This window comes from Vipera berus (genome assembly GCF_964194415.1).
Source record: "Vipera berus genome assembly, chromosome: 9".
NCBI classification, from domain to species: domain Eukaryota; kingdom Metazoa; phylum Chordata; class Lepidosauria; order Squamata; family Viperidae; genus Vipera; species Vipera berus.
This window is the reverse complement of record NC_138212.1, coordinates 6,274,441-6,302,264: the sequence shown is the minus strand read 5'-3', so window position 1 is coordinate 6,302,264 and position 27,824 is coordinate 6,274,441. Positions and strand designations below refer to the sequence as shown.

Genomic DNA, 27,824 nt, shown 5'->3' with positions numbered 1-27,824 from the left:
TTTGCCGTTGAAGTGTCAGTCGATGAAACGTGTTCCTTCACTCAAAATCAAACTCAGTAGCGTCCGCGCCTCGGTTGTTTTGCTCCAGAGAAGGTAGAAGGGTAGTTCACTCCTCAATTTAGATCTCTCGGTTTATCAGGCTTTGTAATATACGGTGTTTCCCAGTTCCTCTGCATGATTCTATTTCTGTGCCCTTTCTGTTTCCTTTCCCTGGCCTTTGCTGGAAGGAGGTAGCTATTTGGTGCACGGGGATATGTATGTGTGTGTGTGAGAGAGAGAGAGAGAGAGAGCAAGCAAGCAAGCTGTGGAGCAGTTGACATAGGCTGTAGAGTAGAAAAGTCAAGTTGCTTTGGCTCATCGCAGTGGGATACTACCTCCAGGCCAAATTTTGTCCCATATTCCCACTGAACTTCCAAACTGGAACCATTCCCAAATTCTGGCGGTGCGAAACGAGAAGATGCTCTTTGATGAATGACGACACATCAGTTGGCAGAAGAAGAAGGGGACATTGGTGGTTTTCTCCAGCCATGCTTGAATGATCCCATGGGCTCTTGATTGATGGGAGATCTGACTTCTGTACTGTCCAAATTCCTCTTCCCTTGCAGCTTTGCCTTGATGGATGTCCCAGTTTTCCTTCTTTAGCACCTTTGAGTTCCTTGCTGTCGTCTCTCTTAACACTTGCACTGGACATGTGAAAAAAGTGTATATTCTAACCACCCAACCCCTAACATACACACACACACACACACACACACACACACACACTGTCTCCCATGCTCCATTAGCAGAACATTATTTTTAAAATGTCAGATTTTGTTTGTGTGTATCTGTACCCGTGTTTTATTTTTCTCCTCTCTCTGATTAATAAAATGCTCGATCGTTACTTAACAAGGCTGGTAAGATTGAAGCTGCTGGGTCAGTAAGTTCTTTTTGAAATGAGGCTGCGGAGGAAAACCCGTTAGGAGTTGGAAGTCCACAAGTCTTTAAAAGTTGCTGGCTGGTGAATTCTGGCAGCTGAAGTCCACACATCTGAAAGGGACCAAGGTTGAGACACCCTACCTTGGGAGGATAGCTGAGCTGCTTGGGAGCTGGATCAGTTCCTTCGGCTTGTGAAAAGATTTCAGTCACATCTTTTATGCCTCACTGCCCTCCTTCATTTATCCTGCCTGCTTTTTTTCCCTATTCTAATCATGCTTTTGGCAAACAAAAAAAAAACCACCCTGCATGTTTCATTCGTTCTGTCATTTGCTACAATGAAAGGAACTAGCCTTTTACGTACTTGGCCTTAATTTATCAAAATCTGTTGTTAAAATTAACTCTACTTAAACAGCTGGGTTGGTGAGAAGGTGGGAAGCAGGATTGGCTCCTGAAGAATATGGCACAGAATTTCTTTTTTAATGGCTGGGGCTTAAGAGTTCCCAATGAAAATTAGTGCGCCGCTGTCAACGTGGTCTTGAATCAAACCAGTTCTGGTGCTTTTTGTAATGGATGATCTGGGGTTTTGCCTAGAACTGATCTTGACTTGTGTGCGCAGAACCCTCATTTGTGTTCCTTCGATGACCAGTGTGGAAAACAAAAGGTTTCAGGGTCAACAGTCCCAACGCCTGGGGATATTTTAATTCAAGAAATGATATTAAACAGGACCCCATCACCCATTCCAAACTTCTTTCTTTTTTCTAGATGGGAAGGCATAGGAGATTTGCCTTGTCTTTATCCCACTTGCTTTATTTATAAATATACAAACAGCGTAATTCAAAGCAAGCAGACATTTTCCAAGAGAAACACCCACCCATACACACACATATCCAAGCTTAGCAATTTATAGCCAGTTTTTCTTCTAACTGCAAAGGTTTGCACTCGCAACGCCTGAGTTTCCCCCTCAGGACCATCTACAACCGTTAAACCAGTGTTTCTCAACCTTGGCCACTTGACGATGACTTCAACTCCCAGAGTTCCCCAACCAACATGAATTCCTGGAATTGAAATCCATATACCTTCAAGCAGTGCAGGTTGAGAAATACAGCATTAAAGGAACACTTAGGTTTTTTTGTTGTTTTTTTTGAGAAGGACCACAAGCCGGCCTACTGGTCATCCTTGGCTGCAGGTCGAAAAACTAGAAAGGGATATGATTTGACCAGTATTTTGACTGCTGTTTAACCCCACGGCCTAATTTGAAGCAGCAAGTATCTAGTGGTTTCCCCATGGACCTGTTTTCCTGAGGTTGAGGCCAGAATACCAAAAGAGATCTAAAGTGTTTTCTGCCCTTGAATTTTAAAAAAAACATTACTGTGGAGTGTGTGTGTGTGTGTCCCCATCACCGCCCGTATCTGGAGATGGGAGACTAGTCTACAAGCTGTCCATCTTACAAATATAAGATTGTGTATGCCTTTTTTTAATGAAGAAAATAAGTTTTGCTTTTCCAGCAGCTTTCTACCCATACTCAAAAAGCTTCACTGCCGTGCTAGGGTTTTTTTTATTGTTGCTGCTGTTGTTTTTTAATCGTCCTGCTTCTCTGATTCAGCTGCAAATGGTGATTCTACTAAAAATGACTGTCCTTTGTTCCATCCTGTGCAATTGGCAGCCGCTGGGCTAATCAAAGGATTTTTGCATTGCAGAGAACATTGTGCCTCTCTAGAACCGGCTCTGACGACAAATTTACATCAGAGGATGGTTATTCCTCACTCCTCCTCTTGGGGGGGGGCACTGCGGTATGGAGATGATGAGCGAAAGATTGTCCCAGTCCGTCATAAAACGCCTGGTGCCTCGTTGCTGCCTGCAGGGGCTTATGGCAATTGTAGTAACAGGACAGGCATTTGGCAGGGGGGGAGGTACCACTTGATCCTCCAGACAGAGGATGGGTGAGATACACTATTAAGATGAGCCTCAACTCTACCTTCAAGCAGTGTGCTGAAGTGTTCTCGGCTACGCTGAGAAAAGTATAAAAATGTCAAGACAACCCCCCAAAAAGTGACTTGATTTTACAGTTAAAGCTATGCTGAACCTAGCAACTAAACACATCTTGCACTTACACGATACGTCGAGCTGTGTAAATTAACAGATTGAATTCAGACAACATACGAAAACATAATGCGATTTTAACAAAAGCTTTACATGCTGGGCAAAAACGGTGGGAAAACACAAGCTTTTAAAAGTTAATGGGCCTTCTTTTTCGAAAAATGCATGTGGTTCATCCCCAAGCACATTAGGATGTAAGACATGGTAGGAGTTTGATGGTGACAGGAGAGGGTGACTGTCCCTAGATTGGTTCCCCATCTCTTAAGTTTTGTTATCTTAAGCAGCAGATCATCTGTTTTATGCTTCCTCCTGCACCACAATCAGTCCGGGGACCAAAGAATAGGCAATTTTTAGCTTGAATCCTTGCTTGATGCAAAATATGGAAAGCTAGCCACATTTTGCTGAAACAATCCAGAGACGAGAGCATCGTTTGAGACATCCTGGTATCCTTAACCAAGTTTGGCTGCTAGTTATTTGGAATTAGTTTTCTTGCACAATCCAACTTTTCGTTTTAGTTTTGCACACTGGTAAAGTTCCATTTTGTTCCCCAGTAGGAAACTTGATCTGAAGTAAGGGAGATGAATGTCTCACTTGGAATCAGACACAAAATAGAATGGAGAGAGTGAGGTCTGTAGCCATCCAGAAAGCAAATACTCTTCTTTAAAGCTCTGCAAAGGTGGCTCTCCATCTTTCTAGACCATTTTTTTTTATTTTAATTCCATTTATATCCCGCCCTTCTCCGAAGACTCAGGGCGGCTTACAAGCTTAGCAGTAGCCTTCATTCTATGTCTATGCCTGCTTATTAGGGCTTTCGGGGGGGGGGCCCAAGCGGCATTATTACAAAGTCAGCTTATTGCCCCCAACAATCTGGGTCCTCATTTTACCTACCTCGGAAGGATGGAAGGCTGAGTCAACCTTGAGCCTGGTGGGACTCGAACCTGCACTAATTGCAGGCAGCTGGTGTTACTTAAGGAGGCATTAGCCCACTGCTCCACCAAGGCTCTTAGAAATGGTCTTAGAAGTCTCTCTGAAGCTGAAAATCCAGACAACCCATGACCAAACTTGAGGTTCTTCTCTTTTTAGTGGGTGAGTCACATTTGCCTCTCCAATCTTACTTCTCTAGCCTCAAGAACAGGCTACCTAACCTTGGTAATGGAATGAGTGTTTGTTTTTTCTCCAAGAAGAAAATTAGAAAGGTAGAACTTTTTTCCCCATTCCCCATCCCTTACCCCATGCCCTACACAAAATAAAAAGAGTTGGGATGATTGATTTTTTTTTGGGGGGGTGGTGGTCTTTAGATGGTCACTTAAAAGTAGAAGGAAGAGATTGTCCTATCCATTCTAGAGAAAGGCCACTCTTTGCTTTTCAGTGAATTAATTAACAGCGGCTATTATTCACCCCAGGACATTATGAAGGATGGGATAAAGGTAGGGAAGGTACATTATGCTTCTTGATGGTGATCTTTACAAGCAAAAACATGTCAGGAACAGTGAGAGCTTTTGCGAGTACTAGCCAAGAAACAAAGAGGGCCTACTGTTTTCAATGATGAGAGTGATATAAGGATCCTCTTAATTTATCTTAAGCGGTGACCATTTCAGGAATACAACCCTATCTGAAAGCTAACTCAGAAGGTGAGCAAGTTTTCCTTGATAATAATAATAATAATAATAATAATAATAATAATAATAATAATAATAATAATAATAATAATAATAATAATAATAATAATAATATAATAATAAAGTTGGAAGGGACCTTGGAGGTCATCTAGTCCAACCCCCTGCTCAGGCAGGAAACCCTATACCATTTCAGGCAAATGGCTGTCCAGTCTCTTCTTAAAAACCTCCAGTGTTGGAGCATTCACCACCTCTGGAGGCAGGTTGTTCCACTGGTTAGTTGTCAGGAAGTTTCTCCTTAGTTCTAGGTTGCTTCTCTCCTTGACTAGTTTCCATCCGTTGCTTCTTGTCCTGCCTTCAGGTGCTTTGGAGAATAGCTTGACTCCCTCTTCTTTGTGGTAGATGGAACCATGTTTCTGATTAAATAACGTCATGGACTCAAGCCTTCTTAGAGAACTTCCTTCAAAATAACTCACATTCTATACCTTGGTTTCCCCCTGAAGAATTACTCAAGTGCAAAGCACAGGTTCCTATTTTAATGGACAGAAGTGATTGATTAAAAGTACGGTAGTTTAAAAAGTCCCCACGGGTGCAGACACAGAAACCCTGCAATGGACTTTGAAAAAAAGAAAAAAAGAAAAATCATCCTAATGCTACGTAAGACAAAAGAGGTGCCCAGAAAAAGAGAATCCCCAGAAAAGGGATGCTTTTTCATTACTTAGATTTAAAAAATGGGACCATTTAATTTTTTTAAACAATTCCTTGGGCTCTGATTACAGTTCCAAAGCTCTGACATCACACCAAATCAGTGTTTTTAAAATTCGGGAAGGTTAATTTGTGTGGACTTCAACTTCCCGAATTCCCCAGCTGGCTGGGGACTTCTGGAAATTGAAGTCCACACATTTTAACAGTTGCTGAGAATGAGAAACGCTATTACGTATAGGAATCTCAGGGTTATTAGCTATACTGGGAAGTCAAAATAACAATTCTCCAGTAAAAGCAGCAGTCAACCTTTTCCATCTAACGCCCAGAAAACAGCCTTGATGTCTGTATGCCACCAAGAGCCAGGCTCAGCTTGAGGGGAAAAAACTGTATTTTTACAAGGAAAATGGAAAGTGGGGGGAAAGAAAGAATGCATAGACTAGGACAGTGTTTCTCAACCTTAGCTACTTGAAGATGAATGGACTTCAACTCCCGAAATTCCCCAGCCAGCATGGCTGACTGAAGAATTCTGGGAGTTGAAGTCCACCCATTTTAGGTTGTCAAGGTTGAGAAACACTGGAATAGGATGAAATCTTGAAAAGGTAACCAGGAAGCCAGCTACCGGCCTCCATGACAGAAATACACTGAGCAGTAGAATTTTATTTTACTTTTTCCTGCAGATTTTGCTCTTACAGTGATTTTACGTTTTGAGGCAGGGAGGTAGGGAACTGGTCCAGTTCCTTCCCCCCCCTCCCCCCCACACACCCCAGTTTCCAAAGGAGTCTCTGGCCTGACCCAAAACATTTGGAGGCGAGAACATCTGGACACCAGTAAGCAGGATTGCTTCTCCACAAGCTGCTGCAAGTTGAAAAAACGGAGCAGTCAAGCTGATAAACACACCAGATGCACAACCGTACTAGCTTAAGTAAGGCAGCAATCTTTTTCATTGAAGTGTAACCCCCCCCCCACTGAGCTCAGAGGGGACTGAGGTTTGAGCAGAGACAGGTAAGATTGGCTATACTTACTACAGGAAAAAGGAGGGAGCGAAAATTGACAAAAATGGAGAGATCCACAGCCAACCCAGCAATTCTATGCTTATGTTGCACAAAGGTATCTCATAATTTTTGCATCTCTTCTGCTTTCCTTTTTTTAAAAAAAAAGCCTCTAGTTTTTAGTCCTTGAGATATTCTCATTCTTTCTCTCTCTCTCTCTCTCTCTCTCTCTCTCCACACACACACACAGAGAGAGAGAGAGAGAGAGACCCAATGGTTTGAGAATGCCCTCTTCTGCTGGTGAAATCCCAAGAGACTAGCTTTCCTGGTGACACATCTCTCAGAGGTTGCCAGCCAGAGGCGCTTCCTCAAAAGCGGTCTTGAAGACCTGCAGCAAGGATCTCCTGACGGCATCCTGGAATTCTTGCCCTACAAAGACATAAAGCAGAGGGTTGATGCAACTGTTGAACAAGGCCAGACACTTGGAGAGGGGGATGGCTACCAGCTGCATGCTTTCGGGCACAAGATCCATGGAGATCCTGGCCAGAGCCAAAGCATGATAAGGGAGCCAACAGAGGAAGAAGCAGAACACCACCCTGGTGACCACCAGGAATGGTTTGCTGGACTTGTTCAGCTTCTTCTTCCGCATGGTCACCACCAGGATGGTGTAGGAAATGGAGATCACCAGTAAGGGAAGAAGGAATTGATAGAGAAAAATGCAAATGGTGAGGACTTCGGCTTGCTGCCAGTCCTGAAAGATGTCCAGGTTGTTGCAAGAGCTCCGATTATGGTTATCCACAGAGACCTGGGTGAAGAAGTAGGAGCTGGGGACGAAGAAGGCCAACGACAGCAGCCAAAGGCATCCACAAGCTGCCCAGGTGAGCCGTGGGGTGCGGTAGTTCTGGCACCAGACGGGAGCCACCACCAGCACACAGCGATCCACACTGATGGAGCTGAGTAACAGCACACCGCTACACACGCTAAGCCCAAACAGGCAATTGGCCACTTTGCAAGCCACAGAGCCAAAAGGCCAATGCAGGTCAAGAGCCAAGTTGAGCACCGTGACCAGGATGAGGGAGGTGGATGCCAAGTCAGCTAAGGCCAGGTTGAAGAACCAGACGGTGTTGGAGGTCCATCGCAGCTTCCAACCGGTGACCCACAGGACTACCCCATTCCCAGTCACACCAGCCAGAAAGATGAAGCTAAAAATCACCCCTGTGATAATCTTTATGCTGTCCCGCACAGGGTTTTCCTCCACGAGCACTTGGGAGGAGGAACCATTGGCACCCAGGTTTGTTGACATCTCCCTGTCAAAGAGATAAGAACAAGGCAGAAGATCCACGATTATTCATTATCCAGACCAGGCAATGCAATTTGTTTGCAAGGGACCACATTTTTACCAAAAAGCAAATTATCCCCAAGGGCCACAAAGTTATTGATGGTAATATCCCACCCCTTGCACTATTAACTATTAAAATTGTACTGCATCAGAAAAATGCAACTAAGCTTATCCCAGCTCATGGACGATACAATGGAGTCTTATCCTGAAGAACACAAAGTCTAGCATTTGACCTAGGAAATTGTAGCATTTAGGTCTGGGCAATGCCTCTAGCTGCTGAAGCTCCCAATATCCCCAGAATGGCCAATGCGTTGCATCCATAGCCTGCCTTTTCTTTGGGAACTCTATCTTTTATCCCAACTAAGCTGAGAAAGGGTGACTGGTCAGTGTAACTGCATGATCTCTGGTTCAATGAATGTTTCTCACCCTTGGCAACTTTAAGACATGTAGTGTAGGAGATAACCAGGATGAGCCTGAGGGAGGGGTCAAACGTGTCATCAGTCATGAATCCCTTCATGCCCACAAGAGATCTAAACTAGGGCCCACCTTGAATTCCTTTGAATTTGCTTTGACCCTTAGTAGTTTGTACTAGTACAGAGCTGAAGCTTGCAATAAATCTTGATACCCATTTGAACTGCCTGGATCATCTGATTTCTTCATCCCTTGTCATGTGGACTTCAACTCCCAGAGCTCTGAGTGTTGGTTGAGGAATTCTGGGAGTTGAAATCCACACATCTTAAAAGTTGCCAAGGTTAAGAGACATCACTTAACAAAGGACATCACTTAACAAAGCGCTATGCTATAGTGGTGCTCCTAAATTGCAATCTAACCTCATCTGGAAGGCTATGAATTGCTTACGTTGTATCTTCAGAGGACAAACTGTGATACAATGTAAGCACCATGAGTAGCATAAGCGTGGGTAGCTTCCTTGAACAGGAAGCTCTGTGGAACTAATTGTGAAATAAAATCAGATATGATCTCTTACTTGGACAAGATCTACGTTGCAATAAAGAGGAGCAAAGCTATATTAAAAGGAAAGAAGTATTGTATCCTTGTTGGACTGAGTTCCGGGTAACAACATGGACCACATTTGACCTTGCCATTTTCCAGGATAGTTTATCGACGTCCCAGTTTAGCTGATAGTCCCAAAATTTCCTAGTGATCCCTCTAAGTGCTAGCCAGGTCCAGCTCCTCTCAGTTCCTATCCATGCCTATTCAGTGAGCAACAGATGCCAAACGAAATGATGAGAGCTATGTTAAGTCATATGAGAATCACACTTGGGTCCTACACTGGCAGCCAGTGGGAAGCAAACTGGGATCTAAAAGAAATGCAACGAAGCTTAGCTGTCGTGGTAACTTTCCCCGATCGGGCAGGTTTTATGGGTTGCACTAAGCCATCACATGGTGGATTGGGGTTTCACTGAGTTGTGACTTGTGAAAGCCACCAATTAGCCCATCATGGTTTGCAACCCAGTTTTCAGCTGGTGCGCTGGGCAAGCCCAGCCGAATTTTACCCCAACTAGGGTTAAGCAAACCATGAGTTTAGGAGAAGTTCTCTCCCACAGATACAAACATCAATCAGTTCAATATACAGGGAAGGGGAGGAGAAAGTCAGCAATTAGAATAGAAAACCAGAGGGCTGTCAGCATCTTCAGCCTGTAGCTGAAGACTGGATGAAATGGAAAATGTCTGTGTTCCTCAATTTTCCTCTCCTAGTGTGTGCTCTTAGCTAAGCTGAAACCCACCTCCTGTACTACACCCATTGCCCCCAATCATCTGTATTTTCCCCTCTTCCTATCTTGGTACTGGAACTTTTCAAGGGCAGATCTCTGTTGCTCTGGTTACAATATTACTATCTGACATTGTGAGAAATATTGGCAGAGAGACGCAAGAACATCCATGGATGAGCTTCTATTCAAAGCTAGAAAGTTGCCATGGGGTTGCACGGGGGGCTCGGTTGCCAAGTGATACGAGAAGGGTTGCCAAGTGCTGCAAGCTGAGCCACCAAGCGGGTTCAGGATGTAACCTCTCCAAGCTGAATAGGTGTGTGTCTGTGTGTGTGTTCCAAATAGCGTCAGAAAGGGATATGGGCAGATCCAGCCAGCAAAACATAGTCATCCTGAACACCATCAATGTTTTGATGGACTTCCATTCTTGGCAATGCCGAGGGGGAATTTTCCAATGGATTGCATTCAGAGTTACGCAGCCTTAAGGCCAAAGAAATTTGGTGGTGGTGGTGGTGGCGCAGTGGTTGGAATGCAGTATTGCAGGCTGACTCTGCCCACAGCCAGGAGTACGATCCTGACGGCCTCCAGGTTTACTCAGCCTTCCATCCTTCCAAGGTCACTAAAATGAGGACCCAGATAGTTGGGGTCAATAGGCTGGCTCTGTAAGCTGCATAGAGCAGGGCTTTTCAACCAGTGGTATGGGTACCACCTGTGGTACATTGGCACCTGGCAGGTGGTACGCGGCCATCCTAGAGAAGTGGTAGCGGGGGAGGGGAATGAGCTGAACCGGTGGCAGCACCGCACAAGCCTGAGCGAGAGACGGCTGGAGCTGCAGAGCTGTCAGGGCTCAGCGGAAGCCCCAGGATCAGCGCTTCTTTGGGACTGTCAGGGCTCAGTGGAAGTGCCAGGATCAGCGCCAGGTTCCAGCTGGAGCTCTGCGCTGATCCTGGCGCTTCTGCTGAGCCCAGAAGAAGCGCCGATCAGCTGGAATGTTGCAGCATCTCCAGGGTCTTGTGATTTACATTCAGATGCTTGGCAACTGATTCATATTTACGATGGTCACAGTGTCCCAGGGTCATGTGAAGTGACCAAACCTTGCTGCAACCACCCAGCAGATGGGGGGAGGGAATAAAAACCAAACACCCCCCCACCCCACCCTCGCTGTCAATCCTCAACAGAAATGCTCACAAGAATGAAAACCTCGGACAGGAGGAAGAGTGCTGCCGGGCGGGCAGGCAGGCAGGTGTCTTGCTCGGCTGTGGCTTGGGGGGCACTTTTTCCAGTGCCATTGTAACTTCAAACAGTCACTAAGCGAACTGTTGTAAGTCGAGGACTACCTGTACTTCATCACTTTCCTTATTTTTTTTATTTTTTTGGTCATCGCTTTTGACATCTTGCTAGGTGACTGGTGGTCCTCGGATGCTGCCCTATCCTAAAAGTGGTACAGTGGGTGAAAAGGTTGAAAAGCCCTGGCTTAGAGAGGGCTGTGAAGCAGTATATAAGTCTAGCTTCTATTAGTGCTATTAGAATGGTTGCTTATTCACGGGTTAGATCTGAATAAACCAACGAAAACAGGATGGGGAGCCTTGGTGGAGCAGAGGGCTGATGCCTCCTTAAGTAACACCAGCTGCCTGCAATTAGTGCAGGTTCGAGTCCCACCAGGCTCAAGGTTGACTCAGCCTTCCATCCTTCCGAGGTAGGTAAAATGAGGACCCAGATTGTTGGGGGCAATTAAGCTGACTTTGTAATAATGCCGCTTGGGGGGTGTATGAAAGCCCTAATAAGCAGGCATATACATAGAATGAAGGCTACTGCTAAGCTTGTAAGCCGCCCTGAGTCTTCGGAGAAGGGCGGGATATAAATGGAATTAAAATAAAAAAAAATAAATAAATAAAAATTTACCCAAAGGTGCTTTTTTCAAAAGGCAACTGGATTTTCTTAGGGTGTTTCTCCCCCCCCCCCTTGAAAACGTTTCGTTTCTCATCCAAAAAATCTTCTTCAGTTTTCTTCCTTGGAAACTTTTCCTTTTCAAGGAAAAAAAAAACACCACACCAAGACAGTCCAGTTGCTTTTTGAAGAAGCACCTTTGGGACAACCCTAACCAGGACGATTGAGAACAGCTGGTTGGGGATTTAGTTTCCCAAGTCTGCAACTTGGCCAGCGGGGAGGGGGGGAAAAAAACGTTGAGCAGGGAAAGTGTGAAAGATGAGTGGATTGGGCCAAAGAGAATTTGTAAGGGAGAGCGTATTCATTCATGTCCAAGTTTTCTAAGATCTGTTTGACCAGGGATAGACAACTTGCAGCTCTCCTGTGCTTAGCCTGCTTTCAAAACCCTTCTGCAAGAGGATCTGGTCTCCAGCCCAGTGATCTGCTTCATCAGAAAACCTCAGGCAGATCGTGCATTCCTCAACAGCCAGCCAGTTCCCTAGCTAGCCTTTTCTTTTGCAACTGGCAATCACATTCAGGGCTTAGAAGTGTGTGATTACCCTTTTGGCAACAGAGGAGAAGCTGGTTGATGACTGAAGTTAAGTTTCAGTCCAGCACTGGGCATTTCGGAGCTGAAAACATAAAACCAGCAGGATGTTCATCCCTTCTAGTACTTGCTTGTTGCTTGCTGGCAAGTCCGCATATTAATGCGAACCTGTTATGCAACCCTGCTGCTTCAAATGGGGTTGTTTGGTTACAACTGGCTTGGATTTATTGGGGACGTGAGTGTATGTGTGTTGGGGGTAGTAGTGGGATTCAAATAGGTGAACAACCGGTTCTCTGTGTGGATGCCACTTCTGGAAGTCCATTCTGGGCCTGGGCAAGAAAAAATTAGCTACCGGTTCTGCAGAAGTGGTGCAAACTAGCTGAATCCCACCACAGGGAGGGAGGGAGGGAGGGAGGGAGGGAGGGAGGGAGGAAGGAAGGAAGGAAGGAAGGAAGGAAGGAAGGAAGGAAGGAAGGAAGGAAGGAATGGTGGGATTCAAATATGGGAACAACCGGTTCTCTGTGTGGATGCCGCTTCCGGAAGTCCATTCTGGGCCTGGACAAGAAAAAATTAGCTACCAGTTCTGCCGAAGTGGTGCGAACCGGCTGGATCCCACCACTGGTTGGAGGGGCAAGTTTCAGATGTTGCTCAAAAAGCACCTTAGCTAGAAGGAAATAAGAAAAATGGACCAATGCTAGTGGGAGAAATAAACTAAAATAAGGATTGTAGCAGGATCTATGATAAGGCAACCAGAATGACTGATCAGAAAAGAAATATTATACTGATATGATTATTATTTTTAGGAATATTGGGGGAAAATATATTCCATTGTAATCTATCAAAACAATAAGAATTGTATTAACTCGATGTTTCCAAAAGAGGATATTTTGGGGAAAGAGGAAACCAACTAAAATTATTATGTGGAATATGGATTACAGAAATGAATTGTTTAATGATTGTTTTACAAGGGTAGCCCAGACAACACACTGTTCACCAATTATTAAGTGATTTATGTTTGTTTTTTAAAAAAAATCTATAAAATGATTTTATAGAAAAGAAAAAAGAAAAACGGACCAAAGGCTATATTTGCCAGTTGTTGTTTTTGTTTTGTTTTAAAAAAAAGAATCTTGTTCCGCTGCCTAAAAACTGAAGCCCATTCTCATCTGCCTGAATGAGAAGCAAACCTCCAATGTTTTTTTATTATTATTATTATTATTATTATTATTATTATTATTATTATTATTATTATTATTATTATTATTATTATTATTAATAATAATTATTATTATTATTATTATTATTATTATTATTATTATTATTATTATTATTATTATTATTATTATTATTATTATTATTTTCTTACTGGCTCTGCGAAACCCACAACTAACACACCTCCTTAACCACACACCACTTTATTACCCTTTTGGCAACAGGGAGGAAGTTGGTGGATGAACTTGCAAGTTTCAATTCCAGCACTGAGCTTGGCAGAGTGGAGAACATCCACCCAGCAGGACGTCAAACCAAAGAGCCCACCGTTTCTAGTCCCAAGAAACCCGTGGATTTTTATTTATTTTTCCCCCAAGAGGTGGAAGAACCCTTCGCGGTTCGGACTTCGCTTCTGCATTTCACCCTCTCTGCGTTTCACGCCTAGCTTGGAAAAGACACAGAAACCAGCCCAGTAATAAATACAGGGTGCTTCTATCAGAATTTCCGAAAGCTTTTTTTTTCCTTCCTTTTTTTGGCGGTTGGCTTCACACGACCTACTAAGCCTCGGTGTTGTTAATTCTTCTGGCTTTGATTCAGAACCTTTGCCTGACCCCCCCCCCAACCCCGTTTCTCTCGATGCAAACCTTAGTTAAAATATTTAAATCACAGCTTAAATCTGAAAGACGAACGAAGATTTTGTAAATTGGGTATTTGGGGGGGGGGGGAGGAAAATGCAAATCTCTTCACATTTAGAACACCAGTACTTTTACACCAGGTATTTATTTATTTATTTATTACATTTTTATACCGCCCTTCTCCCGAGGGACTCGGGGCGGTGTACAGGGCAATAAATACAAAAACAGGATACAAAAGTTAAAAGCGAATTAAATAAATGCCCAAGGTTATTTATATAGTAATACTTTTTTTCCTAAAACTCAAATCCTTTGGCCACCTCATGAGAAGGAAGGACTCACTGGAGAAGAGCCTAATGCTGGGAAAGATTGAGGGCAAGAGAAGAAAGGGACGACAGAGAACGAGGCGTCTGGATGGAGTCACTGAAGCAGGGGGACGTGATCTTAAATGGACTCCAGAAGATGGTAGAGGACAGGAAGGCCTGGAGGAACGTTGTCCATAGGGTCGCGATGGGTCGGACACGACTTCGCAGCTAACAACAACAACAACTTTTTTTTTCCTGTTGTGCGTTTAGAAGAGGAAGAAAATTGAAGCATGTGTCTCCCAGTACAGAATTACGAGGCTCGAACGGCACCATCCAACAGGACCGGGCTACGTTCCCACGAGCCTATTCCCCGGCCTCTTTAAAACACGCAACTGCCGCCTTCACACAACCCGGACGGCTTTGGCGCGGACCCGTCTCGTTCGATCGCTCCCGGTTGCAAACCCGCAGCGTGATTTTAAGTCGGTAACTCGGGGTCGGCGCGTCGTGTGAAAGCAGCCGGGCAGCCATCCATCCATCCATCCACCTGCTGGCTCCCTCCGGCCCACCGCAGGGCAGGGAAAGCGGCGGCTCAAGCTCTCACACACACCCGGCTTGCCTTTCTCCGCGCTTGGCCCGCCTGGTTAATAATTAGGCATCGGGATGAGCGGAGCGGCGCTTGCGGGAGCCCCGAGGCGGCGGGGAAGGGCGGTACACGTGCTGCGGAGCTGCCCAGGCCCATTAGCCCCGCGCTAATCGATGCGCGCCCAGCTGCTCCGGCACCCGCGCCCGGCAAGGCCGAGCGGGAGAGCCGGCGGCGCTGCGGGGCTCGCTTGCTTGGAGCAGCGTCGCCCCCGGAGCGGAAAAAAGACGGGAGGGGGTGGGGGGAGGTGTGTGTGTGTGTGGGGGGGGTGTGCCGCTACCCCCACCCAGTGGAGCGGCTTGCCTTCAGACGTGGTGAGTGCTTCATCCCTTGAGGTTTTTAAGAAGAGACTGGAACAACAGCCGCCTGTCTGAAACGGTCTAGGTCTGCCTCTCGAGCGGGGTGGGGATGGGAGGGGGGGTTGGACTAGAAGACCTCCAAGGTCCCTTCCAGCTCTATCTTGATTCTGACTCGATAACGCCTTGGGAAGACCGCACACTTGGAAGACTGCATCCAGTTTGGTTGGTTTTTTTTTTTTTTTAAAAAAAGGGGGGGGACTCTTTCTAGAAAGAGTGCAGAGAAGAGCAACAAAAAGATGATCAGGAGACTGGAGGCTCGAACGTATGAAGAGCAGTTGCAGGAACTGGGTATGTCTAGTTTAACGAAGAGAAGGGCCAGGGAGTGACATGATAGCAGCGTTGCAATATCTCAGGGGATGCCCCAAAGAAGAGGGAGCCAAGCTATTCTCCAAAGCGCCCGAAAGCAGGACAAGAAGCAACAGATGGAAACTAACCAAGGAGAGAAGCAAGCTAGAACTAAGGAGGAATTTCCTGACAGTGAGAACAATTAACCAGTGGAACAACCTGCCTCCAGAAGTTGTGGGTGCTCCGACACTGGAGGCTTTTAAGAAGAGACTGGACAGCCATTTGTCGGAAATGGTATAGGGTTTCCTGCCTGAGGAGGGGGTTGGACTAGAAGACCTCCAAGGTGCCTTCCACCTCTGTTATTCTGTTACCATCACCCGCCAATCCTAAAAGATTTGGCTGGTTGAGGGATTGGCTTCAGTTGTGGGTCAGCCCACTCGATGGAGGTTATTCCCATAAACTTTGGTTTAGCAAGTTAAGACACCCCAATAGTTGGAATTCCCCCAAAAAGGTGAGTTGAAGATGACTCCTCCAACATCCCTGGGCTTCCCAAGACCCATTCAAGCCGTTTGGCATTGCTGTGCCCACCAGCGACTCCTGCTAGCCAGGGTCAAACGCTGAAGGTGCCAACGCTATAAGCCCCTTCACCTTTTATTCCTCCCCCCTCCCCAGAGGCTGTTGTGACTGCGTACACTGAATGCAGCAGGCATTCACACAACTTTCCAAGGAGGAAATGGGTACAGCTCGCGCCTCCCAAATTTAGGACCCACAGATTCAGCCTATGAGGGTTGTTTCCCCACTCCCCGTGGACTGAGGGTAGGTGTCCATGCACAACAGGTCAGCATTGATGAGAGATTTATTTATTAAATGTATCTGCCAATGCCACCCATCTGGCCACAGGCATCTTATAATCATTCAGTTAAAATGCAGCATAAAACATAAATGTGTGTTGGGGGTAGTAGTGGGATTCAAATAGGTGAACAACCGGTTCTCTGTGTGGATGCCACTTCTGGAAGTCCATTCTGGGCCTGGGCAAGAAAAAATTTAGGACCCACAGATTCAGCCTATGAGGGTTGTTTCCCCACTCCCCGTGGACTGAGGGTAGGTGTCCATGCACAACAGGTCAGCATTGATGAGAGATTTATTTATTAAATGTATCTGCCAATGCCACCCATCTGGCCACAGGCATCTTATAATCATTCAGTTAAAATGCAGCATAAAACATTAAAGCAATAGAGAAATTAAGATTCAGTTAAGATAAAACGGACCAAGATGGATAAGAACTGTATAAGGAAGCAGAAATCCACAAGTAATCTACTTAATTCCCTCTCCCTCCCTCCCTCCTCTCTCTCTCTCTCTCTCTCTCTCTCTCTCTCTCTCTCTCTCTCTCTCTCTCTCTCTCTCTCTCTCTCTCTCTCTCTCTCTCTCTCTCTCTCTCTCTCTCTCTCTCTCTCTCTCTCTCTCTCTGAAAGTCGGGTGGAAGAGAGAACTTGGAATTGTTGTCGAGCGTTGTGGTTTCTGAATCCCAGTGTGACACCCAAAGGAAAAACAAGATGCCAAGATGCTTCTGGGTATTAGCCAAGCATCCTGCTGGCTCTAATTTTATTTGCTTTTAAAAGATGACTATCATTTAAAAAAATGAATGGCAAACTAGTGTGCTCCGAACAAAGCTTCAGCTTGAGGGATGAACCGTTTTCCTAGTTATTGTTCCAGGAGGCCCCTTATACCGCTGGGGCATTCTTAGAAAATATGGAAGCAGAAGTTCAGAACTTTTTCTCTTTTTTTTGCTTCTTAATAAATGGCTGTTTTGTGATTGGCCACATCCACTCTGGCCATCATTCCACAAGAGCACCCCAAATATGCACTCAAGATTCCCCTCTGACTCCTCAAAATTAGAGAACCCTCATTTGATCACACGAGCCGCTATTTGCCAGTCTGGAAGTGATCAAAATGCAAGCTACAAATAGACTAAGCTAAAGTTAGACTATTCTTCATGGCTGTGTTCACGCAAACAGCCAAACCCTGGTTAACCAAGCACAATCTCTGGCTTCACATAACCTGTCGGGATCAAACAAACTATTACATATTTTAATGAGATGTCTGGTTCATTCCACACACAAAGACAATGGCTTAAGTTTTGTAGCCGGGGGTTCATTCAAGCTCATCTTAGCATGTTGTGTGAATCCAAGCACCCGAGTTTGTTTCCTCCCCTTTAGATAGCTTCCCTCATTCTGGTTCAATTCTTCCCTGCCTCTCTCTGTCTCTCTCTCTGATCCGTGGTTTGCATTACTGCCTTTTGTAGCTAATTAACTGCAAAGGAGAGCCATGTCTTCCAGAGTGCATTAAAACACACCCAGCCCAGAGGGCAGGTGTACCAATTCCATGAAACAGGTGGGTTGAATCAGGAGTTGGATGGATAAGCTGAAAGTTGCACCGCTTCCCCTTTTGGGGTGGGTTAAAAAAAAACATCGTTAGAGGGAGCCATTGTTTTAAAAAGTTTCACATCTCTAATAGTAATCCTACTTTGAGAAAGCTTCTCGCTTAGAGCTTCTCTACGTGACGTCTCAAAACAGCCACGATAATCTTCTGTAATAGACCTAAGTGGTTGGAGCAATGGAACATAACTTGGGGGAAGAGACATTTTAGAAAGTCCTTATTCTTCCCATTTTATTCATATTATTTCTCCCAGGGGTGTGTGAACAAGGCAGCCCTTGTTCACTCCACTCACCTTACTTCGCTGGCATTTGCTGCCTCTCCCGGATAAAGAGCAGGGGGAGAGGTTTCCAGCTGCCCCCCTTTCCGGCCATCAGCAACAGCGGCAGGAGAAGAGAAGAGGGTTGTCCGCAGCTGCTCAGGCAGGGAAGATGCTGCTCAGTCCAGACACAGACAGGGAGTACCTGGGCTCCAGTAGAGAGGAGGAGGAGGAGGAGGAGGAGGAGGAGTTGTTGATGGTGCTGTCCATCAAGCTGAAACTCAGGGATGCACTGTGAAAGAACAGATGAATGAAGCAGATTAGCTGTTCCTTGAGAGGTGGCTTCTTTGCCTGTGTGGGTGTCTCTCAGTCTCTGTGAGTGTGTGTTGTGTCTATGTGTATGTTGCACTTGGCTGATGGTAGCTTGTTTGCATGTGGGTGGATGTGCGTCTCTGGGTGAATATGTTGCACTGGGCTGATATATATACCATATGTAGCAGTAGACTAATCATGGCTTGTTTGCATCTATCTATCTCTATCTATCTCTATCTATATATATATCAGTAAAGGTAAAGGTGCATGCGTGCTAGTCATTTCCATTTCAAAGCCAAAGAGCCAGCGCTTGTTCGAGGACATCTCCGTGGTCACGTGGCCGGCATGACCAGATGCCAAAGGCGCACGGAACGCTGTTACCTTCCCACCGGAGTGGTCCCTATTTTTCTACTTGCATTTTTACGTGCTTTCGAACTGCTAGGTTGGCAGAAGCTGGGACGAGTAACAGGCGCTCACTCTGTTACGCGGCACTCGGGATTCGACCCGCCAAACTGCCGATCAACAAGCTCAGCGTGCTAACCCACTGAGCCACCGCGTCCCTATATCTATATCTATATCTGTCTGTCTATCTATCTATCTATCTATCTATCTATCTATCTATCTATCTATCTATCTATCTATCTATCCACCTACTTACCTACCTACCACTTGTGGCTTGTTTGCATCTCTCTCCCTCCGTCTCTCTCTCTTCCCACTCTCCCCCCCCTACTTGTATAACTTAAATACTGGGCTTAAGTAAGCTGCTCTGGCTGTCCAATCAGACAGAGGGATTGCTCCCTTCTTCCGTTCATTCAAGAGGTTCTATGGATTACCCTGAGATGGAGAGCAGGTCAGGTGACCTACTAGAGGCAGCAGATTCTAGCACCCACCTGGTTTTGGAGCCACTTTTGCGGCTAATAGTCGTCGTTTTAGAGAAAGTGAGGCATCTGACGTGCTCCCTGGGGCATTCTTGAGCCAAAAGTGTATGAAACAAAAGGAAACTGCAAATGTCAATTACTCTCACTGAGCTTCAAGACCTCAACATTGGCAAGTTTAAAATTATGATATTTATAAACTGCCTTCTGCAAAGAGGCCTCCGTGTGGCCAGGGATAAGAAACCACTTTTTTAAAAAAAAATGCTATCGACTAGAAAAAATGCTGAACTCTGTTACGAGATGGTTGAAAAGAGCTGCAGTTGGGGAGGAAAATATAATAAACTACTTTTATTACTCCTTCGTATGTCTGATATGGGTCCCCTAAAGGGATATATTTTAATACGGTATTCTGTTAGAGCGTGCAAGCTTGTGAGTTTCACTAAACTCTTCATTAGAAGATGCTGTTGAGCTGTCAGTAAAAGCCACTGTCTGGATTTACACATTGGGCTAAGCATTCCTATAATTGTTCAGTGTCAGCTTCTTGTGTCCTTTGAAACCCAGTCTTTCTGAAGGCTAAAGACCAATATACAATTTGATGTGTTGTGTGAATCCCACCATGCTTGCTTTAAGAAACTATTCTTTAGTGGAACAAGCCTTCACATGTACTACAAACCCATCTCCACTTTTTGTAGAAGGGGGGAGATAAGCAGAATAACAGAGTTGGAAGGGACCTTGGAGGTCTTCTAGTCCAACCCCCTGCTCAAGCAGGAGACCCTATACCATTTCAGACAAATGGTTGTCCAATCTTTCCTTCAAAACGTCCAGTGTTGGAGCATTCACCACTTCTGGAGGCAGGTTGTTCCACTGGTTAATTGTTCTAACCGTCAGGAAATTTCTCCTTGGTTCTAGGCCAATTTGATTGAGGGCCGCATCAGCATTGCGGTTGCCCTCAAGGGGCCGGGTGGGTATGGTCTGGGTGGGCCTGGCCTACTGGGTGGGCGTGGCTAGAGTGCGTATGGCCTACTGGGTGGGCATGGCCAGCTCTACATCATTTGCATCAAGGGTGCCTATGGGGGCCTGGGCAGGAGTGGGACAGATCTGAGGGTCTCTGGCGGAAGGAGGGTCTCTGGGCCAGGGCCAAGGCAGTGGGGGACGTTCCCTCACTGTTTCCAGGACGGCTTCGCGGGCCGCATGAAACCACTTCGCGGGCCGGATCTGGCCCCCGGGCCTTGTGTTTGACATGTCTGTTCTAGGCTGCTTCTCTCTTTGGTCAGTTTCCATCTGTTGCTTCTTGTCCTGCCTTCAGGAGCACTGGAGAATAGCTTGACTCCCTCTTCTTTGTGGCAGCCCCTGAGATATTGGAACACTGCTATCATGTCACCCTTAGTCCTTCTTTTCATTAAATTAGACATACTTCCATTAAACTAGATTTTCTAGGCTTTTATCACAGGCAAATGTTTGTCTGGGTTGACTTGACATAGTACTGGAATTCAATTCTGGTGCTGGGGGGGAAAAATCCTTTGGTTGTAGAGTTCCTTTTGCCTACGGTATTTTTATTGTGACTCGCCAGCTGATGAGTGGTGGAATGGGTAATGACACTCCAAAAACGGCTTCCGGTAATTTGTCCTTATTCTTTTGGTTCCTATATTTAGCTTCCTTGTAGTGTTAACGATTTCCAGCCGGAACATTGGGATTGTTAAGAGACCCTACTGAAATATTACATCTTGCAGGAAGTTAATTACACTTATCCTCAAAATGTAAGCTGCTATTTCCTTAGCAAAAAAGCTATTTTCGTTACAGGTGCCTGCCGGGACAAATGCACTGGAGGCAATATTTCCTACTTCTCATTCTGAGACCCCTCTGCCTGGCCCAATGCTTGTTTAAAGAGAGAAGCAGCATTTATTACATCCCTTACATAGACAGAAATTCAGCAGGAATATCCGCAGGTGGGTTAAAAATTAGTCAAGTTGGCATCCACAGCTAAATAATCAAAGCCCCCCTTTTAATGACTCATCGGAAAAGTACGACTTCAGTTGGGTGGTTGTGGCTGCCATTTTGATTTTTATGACCCCTTCCGGGTTCTCCTAACTAGTCCTTATCAGGATGATGGCTTTTTAGAAAAAATCAAAACCCAGCAAAATTGTAGGAGAAACAGCTAAAGGTGTGGGGGGGAGAGGCTTTTAACAGCTTTCCATTTACCCCATGTTAATTCTTTGAGATTTTTAGTGCCGGGAGTAAAAGCATTATAAACCCAAATAGCTGCTCTCTTTTTTCCCCCCTCCAAATTGCCCACCTTCCTCCAATTTTGTTCTTTCTCAGCCACTTTCCTGTACCTCTGAATAATCAAATCATTATGTGTAGAAGCCTCCCTCTCTGCTCCCCCCATTTTTTTAAAAAAAAACAAACACAAACCAAGTTTTTAAAGCACTTGTTGCTTTTAGCAAGGCTTTTGTCTAAACTGCAGGCCAAATCTTTTCTGTCAAGAAGAAAAATCATGCGGCTGCCTCGGGGGCGATTCGTGGAAGATGGACAATCAGGGGCTGGGCTTTTATTGTGTTTGTGCGGCATTTTATTTCCTCTGAACAATTTTTTCCCCGTCCTTTTATGATACTGCTCTATGGTATCACGTTAGGCTCTGTTGCCCATCAAGAGGAGGAAAGACAATCTAGTGTGAGTCATTCCTGCTTTAGGTTCAAGAGGTATTAAGATCGATCTCCCTGTCTTCAAATTGTTGTATTAAGGACACACCCAACAAAAATGTCCTTGTAGTAACGAATGGCCTAGCAATGCAAGAAACGGCATCAACTGCTCTACTTATGCAGGTAGTCCTTGACTTACAACAGAGGTCCCCAACCTCTTGGGCACCAGGGACCGGTTCCGTGGAGAAAGGGTTTTTTTCATGGACCGGAGGGTGTGTGGTTTTGTGTGCTGCCTGCATCCCGTGGATGGGGCTTTGCTTGTTTGTGCAGCCCGGTTGCTAGCATGCCGTGGCCCAGTACTGGTCAACGGACTGGGGGTTGGGGACCCCTGACCTTACAGCTTACAGAGGAGAGACTACGGGTGAGACCAGAGTGAAGTTTGCAACTCATGATTGCTTTACTTAATGACCACAATCCCTGGTTTGGTGGGTGGGGGCAACTACAGCATCCCTGAGATCGGTCCTAAGGGTGGGCAGATTGCCAAGTGCCCGAATTTTGTTTGCGTGACCGTGGGATACTGCAGTAGCCGTAACGTAGGTCTTAGTCACAAACCTTTTCTTCCAGCACTGTTGTAACATTTGGTGAAGAAGGATCGTAAGTTGAGGACTACCTGTAGATTAGTTTAAGCCAAATGACCGCTGTGGGAGCACTCAGGACTGAATTCGAGACATACTGCCTTGCACTCCCCGGGATTTGGAGAAATCTTGTTTCCTCTTAGCCGATCTGAATGTGGACCATAACTCAGTTTTAATGCTCACCTTGTGCACGCAGAAAGCATCCAGTTTCTACACCTCCACCTGCAATTAAAGCCACAGAGAGACCACCTTTCACTCTGCAGCACGTGGTGCTCATCCTTTGCCTCTTCCCCCATAGTGCTGCTGAAATTCAATAACGTGTTAACTTGCAGGGGTGGGTGGTTGTAAACCATGCAAGAAGCAGCGAAAGAAATGTGTTAAGCCTCTGGTGGGATTAGTAAACTAATTTCACTTTAAAAAAAAAAAAGCTCCTAAAAGCAAACCTAGAAATTGAAAATTGTGCTCCCTTCTATCCACGAGGTCGGCTTCCCAAAACTGCTGGTTCCTGAGTTGGAAATGATGGAGGAAGAACCGCTAAGAGTTCGGTGCTCGGTTGGAACATCTGTAAAGTTTTGGGTGTGTTTTGTGTGTGCAAAACAGTGAAGATGGTGTGGTTGAAGCCCTGCCTCTTTTTAATATGGGTTATGTTGTGTAGAAAAGAAGGGTAGGGGGTCATACAGTTGCAGCTATCATTTTGACTCTCCTGGACACCCCTGTGTAGTGATGCAGTTTAGGAGATTTGGCCTGGGGAAAACAGACTTCATCTCAATCGCCAAGATAACCAGGTTAACAGAAGAGAATATTTGCAGCTCAGGGATGAACTGCGGCATCCTGGGTGGTCTCTGAGCTCGGTGATTTCCTTGTAGACATTCCACTAACCAAGTGGTTGTGATGATGTTACCCAGTTAGGTAATGAAATGTCTGCAAGCCAACAGCCAAGCTTATAAAATGTCTCAAGGACTCCATAACAATGGTAGAAATTCCCTCTTAGGTCAACCTACTTGCAGGGTTGTTTTGAAGATTAAAAAAAGGGGAGACCTATCCAAGTGGCCACTTGGCTACTAATGAAAAAAAAAAAGGCAGTGGAGGCAGGCAACCATTCACAAATAGCCCCCTTGTGATCTAGCAGCAAGGAGTTCAGATCGACCCATCCTGAGTTCAGGGTATCATCCCAGAGTCTTCTCATAGTTCGCTTCATTTTGCACCCAGTTCTGAGCTGACCTTTTCTTCCATAAACCGATAATCATTTCCCCCACCGAAGGGGCCCCCCCCGAGGGCGCCTCTCTCCCTTATTAAATTGCTTGTTTGCCATTTCCCTTTCCTAGGCAGAAATGCTCCATCCCAATAGGATGGGAGAAGGGATTAACAGCAGAAGAAAAAGATTCTCTCCTTTCTGACAGCTGCATTATTCGCTTTCGTCTGCAAAAGAGGAGGAGGGGTGCGTGTGTGCGTGTGTGTGTGTATGTGTTGATACAAAGGATACCCATTGCTGTTAAGAGTTCTACACCATTGGCAAAATTCTGCAGATTCAGCCTTTCTGTCTCTGGGGTAGACTAAGCAAAGCCCTGTTTAAAATTAATATTGAGTAGGAGATCAACAGATAGACTCAGCGGTTTCCTCTGCATATTTTGTTTTTGTAGCCCTGGGCCAGTTTTTCCCCAATTTCTGCACTTGGGGAGGTTTCTAATAGCCACAGAGATGTGACCAGCATCTGCTGACAATCCTACCGGACAAAGAAACCTCTACAGAGAGAATGTGAGCATTTAAAGTAAAAAATAAAATAAGAGGTATATCTCCAGAAAACATATGCCAGGTTATCACGATGTGGTCCTATTGAAAGCAAGGCTGTTCCACCTAGGACCATAGGAAGTCACTTTTCACCGGCCACTGGACTTCTTCAGATCAGAATAGTCAGCCTTGGCCGGTGTTAGCTCTCTGATCTAAGGTTTCCTCTCAGAGTTTTCCTCAGCTGGATCTGGAGGTCCAGGTTCCTCCTTGTTCTGAGGTTCAGCTCTCCCCCAATTGGTCCTTTTCAAACCCGACAGGTAATCCTGAGGCCAATCACACCCTTTCTCTACTTTCTGCCAAGCTTATTACGGGTCTTTGTAACTGCTTTCAAATCACGCTTTCTGTTGTCGAAGGATACATGACCACTCTGAGCCATTGGGGTAGACCAGGGGTCTCCAAACTTGGCAACTTTAAAACTTGTGGACTACAACTCCCAGAATTCCTCAGCCAGCCACGAGAGAGAGAGAGAGAGAGAGAGAGAGAGAGAGAGAGAGAGAGAGAGAGAGAGAGAGAGAGAGAGAGAGAGAGAGAGAGAGAGAGAGAGAGAGAGAGAGCTGAATGCAACAAAATTTCATTTTATGTATGCTGATTAGTGTACATTTGAAGTGACAAAGTTCTATTCTATTCTATTCTATTCTATTCTATTCTATTCTATTCTATTCTATTCTATTCTATTCTATTCTATTCTATTCTATTCTATTCTATTCTAGTTTCCTATTCTACTCTCTGTTCTGTTCTGTTTTGTTGTGTTCTATTCTATTCCATTCCATTTCACATTCTAACTACTGCGCCACCACGGTTGTGGTGCAGATTCTGTGATGGGCATAAGTGCAAGGACCAGTAACTTTCTTCAGTGCTGTTATCACTTCAAATAGTTGCTAGATGAATAATTGTAAAGTGAGGGGTTCCTGTTGTCTGTTATTCAGAATTTGGAACTGGATTTTAGCTGCACCTGTGGTGGTGACCTCTGCTTTGTAAACCACCATCCGAAGCTGTTTGAAATGCTAAAGCCTCTTTCCTGCCAGAGAAACCATTTGCACAGAGGTCGTGCATCCGTAACCAGCAGTCCTTTCAACATGTGCCAGTGTTCGTTGAATACAGCATAACAGAGTTGGAAGGGACCACGGTGGTCTTCTAACCCTAACCCCCTGCTAATGATACTAATCAATTTTTGTAGACTGCTTTTCTCCCCGATGGAGCTCAGAGCAGTGCTCAAAGAAGGGTAAAAATAAATAAATCTAGTGCCAATAGCAACGTCTAGGTTGGAGGGTGGGTTGGAGGAGGTAATATCTTGATTAAAGCCCATCAAACCCAATTTATTCATGTCCTTGTTGCTTTCTACAAGCAACAGCAAAGAGAAACACTTCAAAAGGCGAAGAGCTGTGAGCTGTAAGCTCGGCTCCTTCCCTGGCCTGCTTTCTTGGCTGGAATTTGATATCAGAAGCCAGGAATGATTAGCGTAATGAATGTAAGCAGACCTCAAGCAAATCGGGCTATTAAATAATTTTGAGAGGACTGGATGACCTTCGGACTGCAATTGATTGCTTTGGGGAAGCAAAAAAAAAAAAAGCTACAAGAAGAATCATTTAGTTCTCTGTTTTATTTGTGGATTTTTTATTTTTTGAGGGTGGTGGGGAGAGTACCTCTTCTGAATTCACATATGTATCTAGGGGAAAGATTAAAGCCCTAGGTCCATGGTGGCAAACCTATGGCATGCGTGCCACAGGTGGCAGGCAAGAGCCCTCTCTGTGGGCATGTGTGCTGTTGCCCCAGTCCTAGGCCTTCAGCTGGGTTTTATAAAACCTTTTCGCTTTAGGCTTCTCCCACCGTGTGAAAAAAAAAAGGTTCAATCAATCAATCAATTTCAACTTCTCACGGGGGAAAAAAAAGATCTCACAAAGTTGGTTGAACTTTTTAGTCCCACCCAGTCTGCCGTTACCACCGCAGCCACACCCGCCCAATGGGCCACACCCACCCAATGGGCCACGCCCATCCGGCACCCGACAATACATAAGTGGGTTTTGGGTGGCAGTTTGGGTACTCGGTCTCTAAAAGGTTCGCCATCACTGCCCTAGGTATTACAGGTAGTCCTCAACATACGACCACAATTGAGCCCAAAATTTCTGTTGCTAAGCGAGACACTTGTTCTGTGAGTTTTGCCCCATTTTATGACTTTTCTTGCCACAGCGGCTAAGTGAATCACTGCAGCTGATAAGTGAACAACCTGATTGTTAAGCAAATCTGGCTTCCCCTGTTGACTTTGCTTCGGAGGAGGTCGGAAAAGGGGAAACCACGTGACCCCGGGACACTGCGACCGTCATAAATAGGAACTAGTTGCCAAGCGCCTGAATTTTAATCACATGATCGTGGGGATACTGCAAAGGCGGTAACTATGAGAAACGGTCATAGGTCACGTTTTTCAGTGCCGCTGTAACTTTGAACAGTCCCTAAACGAACTGTTGTATGTCGAGGACTACCTGTAATATGGCAAGACCTCCCCATTTTGCCCTTTATTGTTCAAATTATTAAAATAATAAAATGCAGACGCAAAAAGTCTACACTGAATAGTAGCAATGAAGTGAATTTTAAAAAAACCAAGCTTTATATATATGTTACCGTACGTTCATTCAAGTTTGGGATTGTTAACTATCATAAGCAGGGGGAGGGCCTTCTCTGTGGGTGCACCTGCCCTCTGGAACCAGCTGCCCGTGGAACTTAGGACTGCCCCCGACCTTCGTTCATTTCGCCGGGACCTGAAGACCTGGCTCTTCGAGCTCCCCGGCCCAGGCTGAGAGTTTTTAGCTTTTAATTGGGTTTTATTCTCAGGGATTAAATTTAATTGTTTTTAATTGTTTTTAATTTTTGTATCACTGTTTTAAGTACCCTGTAAACCGCCCTGACTCCTTCGGGAAAGGGCGGTATATAAATCCAATAAAATAAATAAAATAAATAAATAAATGCCCTTTTTGGGGTAAATGTAATATACTAGTGGAAGGTGGCATGGTAGAGATTTATAGAAGGGGTAATCAGAATTGGGGATATTTGCGTTCCACACTCCATTCAGCTAAGAGGCCTTGGTAAAAAAAAAAATTCTTCAGCCTAGAGGTGTCTAAACTCAATCAGAGTGTAAATTATGTTTTGCAAACCTGATAAAGCTCTGGAAGCCTAAAGTTAAATAGAAATTCATGCCGGTATAATGTGTTTGTTTGTAATTAGAGCATGCAATTCTCTTTTGCAGCCTTCCAAAGCTGCACATGCTGTTTTGATCTACAATAGAGATAGAGAATCTGAAAAAGATGCTCTCTAGGAAAAATGCAGAAGGAGAGAAATCATTAAAAAGTAGATTTGTTGTTGTTGTTGTTGTTTCAGAGGAACAGAAAGATGGAAGACTCCTTCTGCAGCATCTTATGATTTTAGTGTTTCTAAAACAGGCAGTCTGAACAGCACCAACTAGTCGATTAAAAGGAATAGTCCGCTATGACTAGCTGCATTCATTGCTTCTTCTTTGGACAAAAATGATGAAACCAGGAATTCTTTCCTACAGACCAAATCTTTCTGCAGCTTTCTATTTGGAAAGTTGGAAGAGACCTCG

General features: G+C 45.1%; 1 protein-coding gene across 1 annotated transcript; it reads right to left on the bottom strand.

The window, feature by feature from the left end:
* Positions 1–6,665: 6,665 nt before the first annotated feature.
* LOC308671934 (chemerin-like receptor 1) lies at positions 6,666–7,628 on the bottom strand (the record flags this gene model as incomplete). The annotated part of the gene is made up of 1 exon (XM_081334437.1): positions 6,666–7,628. One exon carries the CDS (start codon positions 7,626–7,628, stop codon positions 6,666–6,668), a length of 963 nt encoding a protein of 320 aa, XP_081190563.1.
* Between the last annotated feature and the right edge of the window lie 20,196 nt (positions 7,629–27,824).